The sequence below is a fragment of the Polyodon spathula genome, chromosome 1, assembly GCF_017654505.1.
Source record: "Polyodon spathula isolate WHYD16114869_AA chromosome 1, ASM1765450v1, whole genome shotgun sequence".
NCBI classification, from domain to species: Eukaryota; Metazoa; Chordata; class Actinopteri; order Acipenseriformes; family Polyodontidae; genus Polyodon; species Polyodon spathula.
In genome coordinates, this window is record NC_054534.1 from 93,392,648 (window position 1) to 93,407,792 (window position 15,145).

The 15,145-nt window shown below is 41.6% G+C and overlaps 1 protein-coding gene across 4 annotated transcripts in view; it reads right to left on the bottom strand.

Annotated features, from left to right (window-relative positions):
- LOC121324378 (slit homolog 2 protein) overlaps positions 1 to 5,955 on the bottom strand; it is a 166,082-nt gene extending 160,127 nt beyond the window's left edge. For 3 of the 4 annotated variants that reach the window (XM_041266138.1, XM_041266167.1, XM_041266156.1), the window contains exons 1-3: positions 4,843 to 5,955; positions 2,987 to 3,058; positions 1,499 to 1,570 (exon numbers count right to left, since the gene is read on the bottom strand). In XM_041266138.1, the coding sequence (XP_041122072.1) occupies positions 1,499 to 1,570; positions 2,987 to 3,058; positions 4,843 to 5,009 (311 nt within the window). In that variant the 5' untranslated portion in view covers positions 5,010 to 5,955. The remainder of the gene's footprint in view (positions 1 to 1,498; positions 1,571 to 2,986; positions 3,059 to 4,842) is intronic. The other variant, XM_041266148.1, reaches the window with a different exon arrangement.
- Positions 5,956 to 15,145: the final 9,190 nt, after the last annotated feature.

A 15,145-nucleotide genomic window follows, 5' to 3' on the forward strand; every position in this document is an offset into this window, starting at 1 on the left:
TACAGTTAATAGGTGTACTGGGTATTTATTTTTAAAAACCTGCTTTCCGTGTATATGCATCTGAAAGAACTAATTCTTCACATTTTATTTTTTCTATTCCAGAAAAAAAAGTCTGAATTCTGTCAGAATTCTAGCGGCAGTATTCTGAACAAGCTGCAAGCGGTATACCACATGGGACAATAAAGTATGCTGATCTTCTAATTGATGCTTGTTGTGAAATGACTACATGTTGTGTTTAGATTTAGTTAGCAAGAAGCTAGATGTACATAATTACAATAAAATATTTATACCAACCATGCAATTTCTGCAATTCTGCCCTCTCGTTTTGTTACATTTTTAAGGGCTGACTGGGAAGAATAAAATTAGCTAATACTGAATTTGAATTGTTTTTGTCCCCTTTGAAACTATATTTAATATCACATTTGTTAGCACGTAGGCACAAAAGGAAAATAAATTTGAAAGAAAGTTCTTAAGTTTCTTCAGAAATTCTTCTAGAATGCAGTGTTCCCTGGACAGGAATTGGCTGTCAGACAAAATGTCTCTACATCAAATGGACTTGACAATTGCAAAAAAAAAAAAAAAAAAAAAAAAAAAAAAAAAATTACAGTTTATTTGCAACAAAAATGAAATATTTGCTTGTGGCCAACAGCCATGGTGCTTAGAAAAAAAAAAAAGGCTCTGATATGGAAACATGTCCCTTATGTAAAATGAAACATCATAACAGCATGAAAAATGCCCTGGCAAAACAAAAGGGAGAACAAAGAGAAATAACAGTAGAGAAAGTCCAAAAGGTTTGCTTGCATGAATATAAGGCAAAACAATAAAAAAAAAAACGATTTGAAAAATCTAATACCAATTATATTCTTTACATTTTGTATATCCTACCTGCAGAAAGGTAAAGCAATTGCAATTTATCACACTGCGTAAATGAAGAGAGGTTAAGTAAAAACACTACATACTGCTTATACCGGCTTCAACAGCTTTAAAAAGACAAGTAAAACAAAAAAATAAAAATGTATTTATTTTTTTTATTTTAATGACATAAGCAGGGTTAATTTGTGTCTGTGTATAATTTTTGTGTGGGTTAATTATATCACCCCACTGTGCTCAATACAGCAGTAGTCACTAACTAAATTTTCAAGATTTCCTGTTCTTCTGGTGAGAAATACTCTGTTTAATTCCAAAACCTATAAATAATGATCTGAATGCTGTGTCTATCACTCATCTGCCTAATTTACTTGTATGTTGTATTCCTTCCAGGAACATCATCCAGAAAAGCTCACAAGACAATAAATATAGAAACATGTATTACTGGACAGCTTCACACAAGGCATAGCAAATCAAAAGGGAAAATGTTTGCTCCCAATCTGCTTTACAGAATATTTTTCATAATTAAAACAATTGTTATTGGTATTATTATTGGAATGTACTGTACTACATTTCCCCACAGTCTGGATGCTCTTTGCTTTGTATCTGAAATCACTTTAGAAATACTCACAGTCTTTCCAACTCCTTTAGGTCCTGGAATGCTCCTCTCTCAATAGTGCTAATCTTATTCTCCATGAGCTGCCTGAAAAATGAGCAAAGACAGGCTGGTTAACGCACCTGGGACTGCAGTGGTTAACCCCTCCAATTACTGCACTGTAATGCCTGGCAGACCCTTCTCACCCACCAGCAATACCTATGCCAGTAAGGGATTATCATACAGGGACCGATGCTACCTGACACCCCACTGAGGCACATGTGGAAGGAGGAATAAGAAAAAAAGCTGTCACTTTACCATGAAAAATCCCAAAAGAAAAACCTGAACACCTGCTCCTCTGCTTTGGATTGTTGGTCACTGGGGAACACTGCCTGAATAAGACACCACGTACTGCCAACAAAAGTGCTCAAAGACCTAACCTGAACAGTGCACTGCATTTTAAAAGCTTGCAATATTGGCCTTGAGTATATATATATATATATATATATATATTATATATATATATCTATATATATAGATATAGTATATATATATATATATATAGTATATGGTACATTGAAGTTCTGAAAGACTAAGATTGCTTTTTTGTACTAAATGACATTGACTTGCTCTACGATTTACCTTTGAGATGCTGGAACAAGTTGGTCTGTGTAAATTATGCCAACCATATACAGGTCTAATGTGATTAAATCCCCAGCCAAGGTTCTGGTGAGTAAGATCTACAGTAAGCAACCAATAGTGATACATGACATTGTTTGGAGCCTAACCTCGCTCTCTTGGCTCAAAGGAAGGTTTTAAATGCTTTCCTGTAAGTGTCAAACAATGCTGGGGTGACTATAAATGGTAAACAATATACTTTTCCAGTAATCTAGCTTGATAACTGTCAGATACATGTTCAGATACTAGAACGTAGTAAATTAATGAGACCTACAAAACAGCAAGATACAGACACATGTAGCTCTAGTGACAAATACTTCAGGTGGTTTTGACATATTACATTTTGTTTGTTATATATTCTGAGCTAACAGAAAATGTATTTATATATATATATTAAAAAGTTTCAGTTTGGGAATCTGTTGTTTCCGTCCGATCCCATTAGATATTTTTAGAAGGAAAATTATTTTTAATTATAACTATACTTATATGTTTTTTTTGTTTTGTTTTATTTTATTTTATCCATGACCAAACAGCAACTGTTGAATTTTTTTTTTTTTCCTAACCAAATTTATTTCATAGTGGCCCATCCATGTGTGCATGGTTACTGATGACACAGACCAGTAAAGGCTAATCTCCAATATACCAGTTTGGAGTTTGGAGAAAGTAAAATGTTAATTGAATTTGTGTAACATAATGTATACCTTACACTTTGAATTAGAATTTTTTTTTTTTTTTAACCCATTATAAAGTGTAAACCAGCATGCAACTACTGTAAATCAGTAGGCCTAAGATTAGAAGACAAACAGTAACAATTTTTTTTTTTTTTAATTAAAAATTTTAACTTACAAAATACGGAGCTGCCTCAGTCCAACAAAATCTGACTTTGTTATTCTTGTGAGGTTATTAGCATTCAAATCCCTTAAAAAAAGAAATAAAAATAAAAAAAAAAGAGTTAAACATTAGCTGACAAATAAACAGTTGCTTCAGTTTCATTGACTTTACCTGCATATCAACAGAAATCTTCTTGATAAGAAAAATGAGTGTGGTTCTAAAGGGCAATGCCTACAGAAATATACTGGTTATATTAATAATAATCTCCAGAGTATTTAAGGTTTATACAAAACTAAAAGTGTTACAGAGAATTGACATAGCGGATTAAACATAATTTTATAAACATGTATATATATATATATATATATAATATATATATATATATATATATATATATATATATATATATATATATATATGGTGATTCTATTAATTTATAATTTCAATGACAGCGGCCTACAATAAATAGACGTCTGATATGTTTGTAATTGTTACTCTGAAAGCAGATGCGTGACCTTCCTAAAGAATCAGTTGCTGATCGATTACCACAAGAAGTTGATCTCTTTATACGTAAAACTTAAGAAACTGACAAGAGAAATCCTCGAAAAACGTTAAACAGCAGCCTAATGTCTGTAAACACGGTAATGCAAGGCTGACTGACCCACCTTGCCCACACGCCAGACAAGCCGTCTGGCACCCATACTTAGATGAGGTAAGTAACAACAATGTGCTACCTAGACTGCAAGTTGTAAGGTAGTCAGTATATACAAACGTAAATTAATATCTGATTATGTAATAGCCTTTTGAAATCCACTGTTATGTTATATTTAATTAAACTGCAGACCAATTATACAAAAACGGGTAAAGAAATGTAATTTATCGACAACAAAATATTCAGAGCATCATCAATAATGTTTAATGTAATGGCTAAAAATATGGCACATTTTTTTTATTTCTCACGTAAACCTTATAATTATCTTAAATAAGTTAAAGGACAACATTAGAAAATGTTTTTTTTTTTTTTTTTTTTTTTTTTTTTTGATGTTTACACTTGTAAAAACACAGTTAACGCCCAGTGTAAATGCTTTTAAATCATAACGCAATTTGTTTATTTTAAAAGCTGTATTATTATTAATAATAATAATAATAATAATAATAATAATAATAATAATAATAATAATAATATGCACTGACATTTTAAAAAATTCAAAGAACTGCTGGAAGATGCACAGAAGCGTTTATAATTTTGAGTGCTGAATATTTTGGTATTTAGTTTTACCCTGTGGAGAATAACTGTGATGTACACATACAACATTCGTCACCTATTTATCCAGTACATTAAATATACGTGGTTTACGCGCACATGCACAGTCTTGGTTAACAGGCTTTCACCTCACTTCCAGCAGGCAGTATTTTGTCAAGTTTTTCACGTGTGTCTCTGCTCTGCCTGCTTCTCCATCAATTTATCCAACACTGCTTACGGTAGTAGAAAACACATTTCCCCAGTTGTGCTTTTTGGTATGTCACTGTGACAATATGAACAGCACATGTAACTGCAATCCTGATGTTAATTGTAAAATGTTTCCGACATCTGTTTCCATTTGAGATGCACACATAAGGTAACTTAAGGTAACTGTGCTAAATAGGATAGTGACATGTTTGAGAACCGTACTTAAAAAAAAAAAAAAAAAAAAAAAGAAAAGATGAAGCAAATGTCATATTCCTCAACGTTGGGGAAAATGTTAACTAGAATAACCTTATTGCAAATTGTTCGTTACAAAGAGAAGCCAGTCACTTTTGTAAATGTGTTGGCTATAAGTAGGATTCATTTTAAGAGTCGAGTAATTGATTCGCATAAACCTGATACTTACAGTCTCTCTGTGTTTCTGGGGATGTTACGCGGTACGTTGCGCAATCCTTGCCCATGACAATCCACCGTGGTCCCGGAGCAAGAGCATTGAGCTGGGCATGGTTGAGGTTCCACTCCGCCCAAGACAGCCAGCAATAACCCCAGCAAAAAGAACACGCTTCGTAACATACTTCGGTAGTAAATCGGTGTGCAATATTCTGAGCTCTAACAATGATAAGTTGAGGTCTCTTGCTGTTTAAATAATAATAATAATAATAATAATAATAAATAATAATAATAATAATAATAATAATAATAATAGTTACTGCGATAAAGACGCTTCTTAAAAGTCGTCCGTTCTTTTGCAAATTAAACTAACTGATAATTAAAATATCTACATATATTATATAAATACAAATAAAATCAAGGGGACATTTCCGTCTGACTACTTCGCTGCAGAGGTCTAGCGGCTTGTGTGAGCAGCTTGCTTGAGATAACAGGCACTTCTTCAGTCTTTGCAAGTGCAGCACTCTGATCGATTGGACCGCTGATACCGCATCAATTAAGTCACTAAAAAAGTTGCACAAAGCACATAAAAAATACAGTTGTTACGAATTTCCTTGATGTCTTCAGTTCAGAACAAAATCTGCAGTAGCCGATGTTGTTGTTTTACAACCGTGTAAGCAGATACAAATTCAACTGACTAGACGCGAGGCATTTGCAAAAATATATTGATTCAGCTTCCTACATTCATCAACTTGTCACTGTAAGTCAAGCTGGCAGAACGTTTAAGATCCAACTTCAAGTTAACAAAAGTGCTGTCGGAACTGTTCCTAGAGCGAAGTGAGAATGGTTAAGTCTACAGCTATCCAGCAGCCTTCCTTGGTTTTAGTCATGTATGAAGAAATTGTGAGTCCCCGTTTTCCCTGAAGGCAGATCAAATACTTGCAATAGACGTCAGCCAAGATTCTGCTTTTTGTCTCCTGGATCGCTTTCCAAGAGACACCTGATGGCAAGTGGGCAGTAGTTCACAGGCGGAAAAAAGAAACGCCACGTTTAATAACAAGCCAAACAGCCAAAATAAGCCTTTTTTAAAACTATGCAGGAAAAATAAATAAATAAAAAAAAAATAATGAAAATAATCCAATCACGGTGGGGTTTGTGTGTGTGTGTGTGTGAGTGTGTGTGTGAGTGTGTGTGTGTGTGTGTGTGTGTGTGTGTGTGGTGTTTTTTGTTTTCTTTAATGGGAAGATTCTTGATTAGTCCAAGTACCGTATCAGCAAGAACGTGCCTGGATGAAGTTGATTTACTTGGTAAACAGAGCCCCCAGCACAGTTTGTTCAAAAGACGTGTTATTTTGTAATTCCTCTTCTATATATTTCATTAAAATGCAACTCCTTTGTGTTGAAAGGTTATTGTTTCAACAGTTTTTAAATCATCCGTTTTCAAGGTGTATAAGGTGAAATCACTATTTAACAAACATTATCTCATGGTGTGATAGAGGCAATTATTACTACTGAAACCACCTACTCTTCCAAAGCTCTGAAAAGCCACAGAAACCCAAAACATCTACATTGTGTAATGCTTTATACGAGTGCCACAACCCCTCCTATGATCCGTTCGTAGCCCAACCTACTGCTTCTTAGGCATCTGCTGTTGGATAGCCGCTTTTGTCTTATTTGCATAGAGAGAGATAGAGGCGAGTTTGAAATCTAAAGGTGCATGAACACTAATGAATACTAGGGGGATCGTGCCTTCCCAGGGGGGTTACAAAAAAAAAAAGTTAAAAGAGCTCTTCACGTAGCTGACATTGTTTCATAGCTTTACCACTTTCTCTGTCACGCCAGTCAAAGAAAAGCAGAAAATAACTACTATATCATGCAAGACATTCTACATTCCAGCAGGCTTTTAAAAACTGTCGATAAAGTTTTCTGACCTCATTTTCTTGAAACGATCCAGGCTTTCACATGGTTTTATTTTGACAAATGAGCGTCCTTTGGAGTCTTTTAAAAGTCACTCATAGGCAATAATATCTGTAGCACTGATTGGAAATTATTTTCAGGGTTCTCAGGACTGTCCTATCAAGAAATTAACAATTGACAAGCGTCTCTCTCTTTTTTTCTTAATAATTAACCTGAACTAAAGAATGTAATTCACGCTTCCCCATCACTCTGTAAATTAACTGTCTTGATATCTGTTGGTTATTTACATATTATCTATTTACTGTACTTTTAATAAGCACAGAGAATAATAATGTAAGAATAATTCCCTTTTGTATGCTATGCCATTTATTTTTAACAATTAATTTCTTTAAAATTAATTTACTGGCGTTTAATTTTAGTGTTACTGCTCTGTAATTTTTCTGTAATTTTAAATTTGTCATCCGTAACCTAACATTTGTTTGTTAGGTTACGGATGACAATAATAACACTCAAATTATAGTCAGACAGGTGAGGCTTTGTTTTGTTGAATTGTTGTTGTCTGTTAGCATTAACTGTATCTCACAGAATGACCAAAAGAAAAGAACAGTGGTACAGTTATAAAAATAAAACGTTACATATATGCATATATACAGTTACAGTATGTACCTATAGGTTTCTTTACATACCTGCAAGGTAGGGTATTACAAGATGGATCAGTTAATGCAGGCTGCAGAAAGTCCTAAAGCTAATATGTCAATGTCAATCGGTCTGTTAATCGTCGCCAGCTATTAGTCTGGTCGACGCAGACCACAGCGGAGTACCCAAGCCTTTCGGTCTCGTGCCAGGCACATCCAATTCCGTCCCATTTCTTGTCGGAGCTGGTCTCTCCACCGAGTGGCTGGACGACCGAGCGGTCTTTTGATGTCGAGTGGCAGCCATTCAGTCACGGCCAGTGTCCATCGGTCGTCGGTCCTCCTTGCCAGGTGGCCGGCCCAGCGCTTCTTCGACTTGTCGGCCAACTCGACCGCGTCCTTGAACTTGGTCATCTGCCGCATCTGCTCATTGCTGATCCGGTCCGTCCACTTGACGCCAACCATCCGGCGCTCGATCGCCCGTTCGGTGACGGCCAGTTTCAGCCGGTCGGCCGCAGTCAGCGACCATGTCTCTGCGCCATAAAGCATCGCCGGCAGCACGGTGCTGTTGAGCAATTCTGCGCGCCGGGTCATGTTGTTGCCCATGTTGTTGACCACCTCGGCGATGGAGGCGTAGCTGATCCAGACGGCCTTCCGTCTGCGCGCTAGCTCGCGGCTGTTCTTTGTGCTCCATCGTCAGTTCTTGGCCCAGATAGATGTAGCTGTCGACCTGTTCGATTTGGTTCTGGCCGATGTGAATGGCGATGTCGGCGACCTGTGCATTTCGCATCCACTTGGTCTTGGCCATGTTGATCTTGAGGCCGACTGTGGCACCGGCCTGGTTGAGTTCAGTCAGTCGCTGCTGCACGTCAGCCACCAAGCTGCTGATCAGCACGATATCGTCGGCAAAGCGCAGGTGGTTGAGCCATCGGCCATTGATCTTGATGCCGGTGTTGTCCCAGTTGAGCTAGCGGAATTCGTGCTCCAGGTAGGCGGTGAAAAGCTTGGGCGATATCGGGTCACCCTGCTTGACCCCACGGCCGACTGTGATGCGCAGTGGTCAGTCGAATAGGTTGATGTCAGTGGTGCAGCCACTGTTCAATTCCTGCAAGAGGACTATATACTCGTGCCCTGTTGTTGGAGGGCGAGTAGCACGGCGTTCATCTCGGCTGTGTCAAAGGCCTTTTCGTAATCGACGAAGGCGAACACCAAGGGGGTCTTGTACTCGCGGCTCTTTTCCAGCAGTTGGTTCAGCACATGGATGTGGTCCATGGTGCTGTAGCCGGCCCTGAAGCCGGCTTGTTCGGGTGGCTGTTGTTCGTCTAACTGCTTGGCCAGTCGGTTGAGCAGCACCTTGGTGAAGATCTTGTAAGTGGTGCACAGGAGCCAGATGGGCCGGTAGTTGCTGAGCTGCTCGCGGTCGCCCTTCTTATACAGCAGCATTGTCCTGGCCATCTTCCACTGGTCCGGGATCTTTCTTTGCGCAAAGTAGTGACTGAAACGGCTGGCCAAGGCTGCCCATAGCGTCTGTCCGCCCTCCTTGAACAGCTCGATCTCGATCCCGTCCAGCCCGGGCGCTCGGTCCTTCTCAGTCTTCTCGATCGCGTATTGGACCTCGCTGATAAGCACCGGCGGAATGGCTGGCAGTGTGTCGTGTTGCAGGTCGGGCGGGTCGACTGGGAGTTTGCTAGCGAAGAGGTCGCAGTAGAAGTGGCTGCATTCGGCCTCGATGCCCGATCGGGATCTGGTCGTCCGCCCGTCGGCTGTCTTCAATGCCGGAATCTGGCCGCGTTTCTGCTGCATCAGCCATCTGCACTTATTCAGGCTCTTTCACTCTTCGGCGGCTGCTAGCAGGCGCTTATTCTTGTACTGCTCCAGGTCGGTTTTGAGCCGCGCCCGGATCAGCTTGCAGAGTAGGCCATACTCGACGTGGTCTGCGCCGTCTGCCCGCATTTGCCGCCTTTTCTGAAGAAGGGCTTTGGTGTTGTCCGATATTCGGTTGGCTCGGTTGTTGGTGCTCGGCTTTGCAGCTGCATCGCGTGCTGACCGGAGCTTGTTTGCGAATTGGTCGTAGTCGTTGGTGATGTCGTCGTCGGTCTGCGACGTCTTCAGGCACATCGTCAACAACACCAACTGGTCACAGACCGACGACGACATCACCAAAGCTAATATAACTTGTTTAAATAAATAAATAACATTATATATATATATATATATATATATATATATATATATATATATATATATATATATATATATATATATATATATATATATATATACATATATAGATATATATATATTATATATTTTCTCATGTATATAATGTCTATGAAAAAAGAGTATTATCTTACAGATTTTTACAAAGGTACAGACAAATCAAAGAGAAAAAAAACTTTGATAAGATTCGGGTGTATAACCGTTTGCAACTGTTCACATAATCCTTTGCATTGAGAGACGATCACATGTCAAGAGTACAGTGTTGTGCCAGTTTTCATCAGCTGCCAGATCCTATCTAATAACAACATGTATACTATAGTTGAAGAACCTGTATACTCATTTCAGCACATTATTGTTCATTGGCATTCTTCGTTTGATACTTTTCATTGCCATCACATAAGGTAGATATTCGAGCTGACTGGCAAAGCCGCAAGAAATAAAAAATATACCGTATTTATTCACTTAACGTTTCTTATTTCTCAATCGCCAATACAGCAAAGGCCCTAGGCTAGTGAGCTTTCATTGCTTTACTGTTGATTCGCGTTGGTTTTTGACATGCTTCGTTGAGAGAATGCTCTTTCTCCAGGGTCGGAGATAAGGTTTTCGGCGGTTCGGGGCTTTCAGCACCGATTTGTAAAAATATTTCTCACGCCCACCTTTGCCTCTTACACTCTTCTTCTTCCCGTTTCTTGTGTTTATGCTTTGCTGACCATGAAAGAGACATAGTTTAAAGTATTCAATCAAAATGAAACTGACTGACCTGGAATTTACTTGTTCCGGGCAGCGTTGACAGATCTGAAATATGGTAACCTCAAAATGATCATATTTTCATTAAAATTATTGTACATTCTGAAATTAAGAATATACTATGTGTTTTTTTCCCATCCTTAATATGTGACATCATATAAACTGTATACAAGCACTGCACTGAACTACTCGACACCGCCCGCTGATCACAAGCACCGCGCTGAACTACTCGACACCGCCCGCTGATCACAAGCACCGCGCTGAACTACTCGACACCGCCCGCTGATCACAAGCACCGCGCTGAACTACTCGACACCGCCCGCTCGATCACAAGCACCGCGCTGAACTACTCGACACCGCCCGCTGATCACAAGCACCGCGCTGAACTACTCGACACCGCCCGCTGATCACAAGCACCGCGCTGAACTACTCGACACCGCCCGCTGATCACAAGCACCGCGCTGAACTACTCGACACCGCCCGCTGATCACAAGCACCGCGCTGAACTACTCGACACCGCCCGCCGATCACAAGCACCGCGCTGAACTACTCGACACCGCCCGCCGATCACAAGCACCGCGCTGAACTACTCGACACCGCCCGCCGATCACAAGCACCGCGCTGAACTACTCGACACCGCCCGCCGATCACAAGCACCGCGCTGAACTACTCGACACCGCCCGCCGATCACAAGCACAGCGCTGAACTACTCGACACCGCCCGCCGATCACAAGCACCGCGCTGAACTACTCGACACCGCCCGCCGATCACAAGCACCGCGCTGAACTACTCGACACCGCCCGCCGATCACAAGCACCGCGCTGAACTACTCGACACCGCCCGCCGATCACAAGCACCGCGCTGAACTACTCGACACCGCCCGCCGATCACAAGCACCGCGCTGAACTACTCGACACCGCCCGCCGATCACAAGCACCGCGCTGAACTACTCGACACCGCCCGCCGATCACAAGCACCGCGCTGAACTACTCGACACCGCCCGCCGATCACAAGCACCGCGCTGAACTACTCGACACCGCCCGCCGATCACAAGCACCGCGCTGAACTACTCGACACCGCCCGCCGATCACAAGCACCGCGCTGAACTACTCGACACCGCCCGCCGATCACAAGCACCGCGCTGAACTACTCGACACCGCCCGCCGATCACAAGCACCGCGCTGAACTACTCGACACCGCCCGCCGATCACAAGCACCGCGCTGAACTACTCGACACCGCCCGCCGATCACAAGCACCGCGCTGAACTACTCGACACCGCCCGCCGATCACAAGCACCGCGCTGAACTACTCGACACCGCCCGCCGATCACAAGCACAGCGCTGAACTACTCGACACCGCCCGCCGATCACAAGCACCGCGCTGAACTACTCGACACCGCCCGCCGATCACAAGCACCGCGCTGAACTACTCGACACCGCCCGCCGATCACAAGCACCGCGCTGAACTACTCGACACCGCCCGCCGATCACAAGCACCGCGCTGAACTACTCGACACCGCCCGCCGATCACAAGCACCGCGCTGAACTACTCGACACCGCCCGCCGATCACAAGCACCGCGCTGAACTACTCGACACCGCCCGCCGATCACAAGCACCGCGCTGAACTACTCGACACCGCCCGCCGATCACAAGCACAGCGCTGAACTACTCGACACCGCCCGCCGATCACAAGCACCGCGCTGAACTACTCGACACCGCCCGCCGATCACAAGCACCGCGCTGAACTACTCGACACCGCCCGCCGATCACAAGCACAGCGCTGAACTACTCGACACCGCCCGCCGATCACAAGCACCGCGCTGAACTACTCGACACCGCCCGCCGATCACAAGCACCGCGCTGAACTACTCGACACCGCCCGCTGATCACAAGCACCGCGCTGAACTACTCGACACCGCCCGCTGATCACAAGCACCGCGCTGAACTACTCGACACCGCCCGCTGATCACAAGCACCGCGCTGAACTACTCGACACCGCCCGCTGATCACAAGCACCGCGCTGAACTACTCGACACCGCCCGCTGATCACAAGCACCGCGCTGAACTACTCGACACCGCCCGCTGATCACAAGCACCGCGCTGAACTACTCGACACAGTCCACTGATCACAAGCACCTTTTGTTTAACTCATTATTCTATTGCAAGAAATGAGGTTCATTATTATGCTTTTTCTACTTTTGTTTTGTATCGCTGTGTAATTCTATGTGTTGTAATTCTGCCCCTTATATGCTTTGGTTGCCAACACTATATTTTTTGCTTCATTTGTAAACTACTCCATTAGATACTTAGTGTTGCATTATATCATTTATTTACAGTTATCTGTGTGTTTACAATGTACAATGCAATTACATACAGAGTCTGTGTAGTTAGTGTTCATGTTGCTTACCTACTAGCTTTTAAACACATAAAATATATTGTGCTTAGTTGTCACACATCTCCACCACCTTGATGTATCGAGTCGCACTTCATTGACAACACACATAGTGTGTGCTTGGAAAAAGTTACAGCTCCATGACTTTGGGCCCTAGGCAGGTGCCTAGTTTGCCTGTGCGTTAACCTGGCCCTGCCTCCAAATCCAATTTCACATGACGAAAATGCAGTAAAAACAAAACGAACGAAGCAAGCTATGGTAATGTAAAAGTTAATCATTAAACAGTTTTAGATACTGTGATGCATTTATTATTTATTTTTTAAAAGCTGTTATCTTTAGTTGCTTTTGTGCATTTTCATTTGCAGGTGAACTGTGACATTAGAGACTTGTCGAACACTATATTCTGCAATTTTTAATACTAAATTTGGATATGCTGTTTTAAGGGCTGTTCACTCCGGACGCAGCGTGCATGTCACCTCCTTGCGTGCGCCCACAGACCACTGTTCACACCGAACGCGGCAGTGGAAAGTCAGCGGGCAGTCTGTTAGTACGTCACGCTGCATGTAGAAACAACGAACAGTAAATGCCAGTGGGAAGGGAAAACTGTTTTTATACAGAAGACACTAAGCTTGGTAAAAAAAAAAAAAAAGTAATGTAATGAGCTAAACATGTTGCTTTTAGCAATTGAGATGTTTTCTTTCTTTGTGAGTTTTGTCTGGTTTGCTGGGTATAGGCAAAGACAGTGTGAATTAAAGGCATCATGGCGGCGTGAGGTGGACTGTAAACGCAGCAACAATCAGTGGTACTGTGCACCTGACAACACAATACCTGGAACAATGAACAGCAAACAAAAAAAGATAATTGCGATCACCCTGCTCTACCAGAGAAAGAAAAAAAAAAGTAAGATCGCTGTTGGTTCCTGACATCACCAAGAAAAGAAAAAGGTACAGCGGATATCATCGGCTGATACAGGAGCTCTGGTTTGATGAAGGCAGGTTTCAGACCTACTTGATGTTTTATTATACAACTGGAAAATCAGAACCACGAATTTTAACTCCATTGTACTTTTTTTCTTCCTCACAAAGGAGCCTGCTACTTTCCTCTGATAGGTTGCTGGTAGAGTACATCACGGTGCAGTGCGGCGAAAGTTGAAAATATTTTATCTCTTGCATGCCGCTCTACAGTGGCTCTTGGGTGCCGCTTCGCTTGATGCCTTCATTGGAAATAATTGCTTTTGCCGTATGGCACTGCCACACCGCGTCTGGTGTGAACGGCCCTTTAATTCTGGAAACTGGTGGTGTTGTTTTTTTTGTTTTTTTTTTAATCTTTTGCTAAATGACTTTGCTGTTGGATCGTTAATGGTGAATTTTACCTTCTGCTACGATACTTACCTGTGTATGTACATGCAATGTTGCCCCGTCCCTGTGTGTATTTCGGTGTTGTATGTTGTGTGTTGTGTGTTAATGTTGGTGTAGTCATTGGTACACGGGATGTAATATGGGTTACGAGCACGAGTGTTGAAAATGTATATTTGTATTTAGGCACGAGGATTGCACAGCACTTCACGTGCAGGTAAAATGTAATAATATGTGAGCACAGGGAATTGCACTTTATTAATTCACGTGCAGTTGTACCGCGACTCCAATTGAATGATTGATTAACAATCGAGTCTCCATACAGCTGCATAAAAGCAGCATGTTTTCACGCACTCGGGGTTGTGTGTTCGGTGAGTGGAGAACGGGATTGGAGATGGATTGTTTGTCTCTTTGTTTTGGTGCGTCCTGTGTTTTGCAACCTTTTATTTTCTATTTGTTTAATCATTAAATGCTGAGCACAAGCAAGCGCTCAGCTTCACCAAAACTCCACCTCTCTGTCTGTTCTGTGTTGGTTCCTGTTTCTGGTCTGACGTCACCCACTGCAGCTTGTCTTTGTGATAGTATTGTATTACAATCCATGTGTCCAGTCGTCTCTTTTGCAAGTGATATTTTCAGAATCATATCGTTCTGAATTAAAATACTTCTTCTGTTGAAAATATAGCACTGTAACAACAAAACCAAATACAGTACATCTAAATAGAACCCTACTTATTTTAAAAGACAGTCCTTTAAGCTGTGTATTTTTGACATTATACCTTTTTTGTGTTCCCTGAAAAAACAATTATATATATATATATATATATATATATATATATAAAATAGAACAATCTTCTTATATCCTCCCTTGCTGGTATGCAAAGAAACCTCAGTTCACCTGGTCTTCTGAATTAAGTATTTTCCCTTTTGTTGTCAAGAGTAATTATCTGATGAACCAATCACGATAGTATCTTGAGTTTAAGTACCTTGTTTGCAAGAAAAAAAGAAAGAATCATTATAGACTACCAAAGTCAATTCTAATGGTAGTTTTGCAGTTTA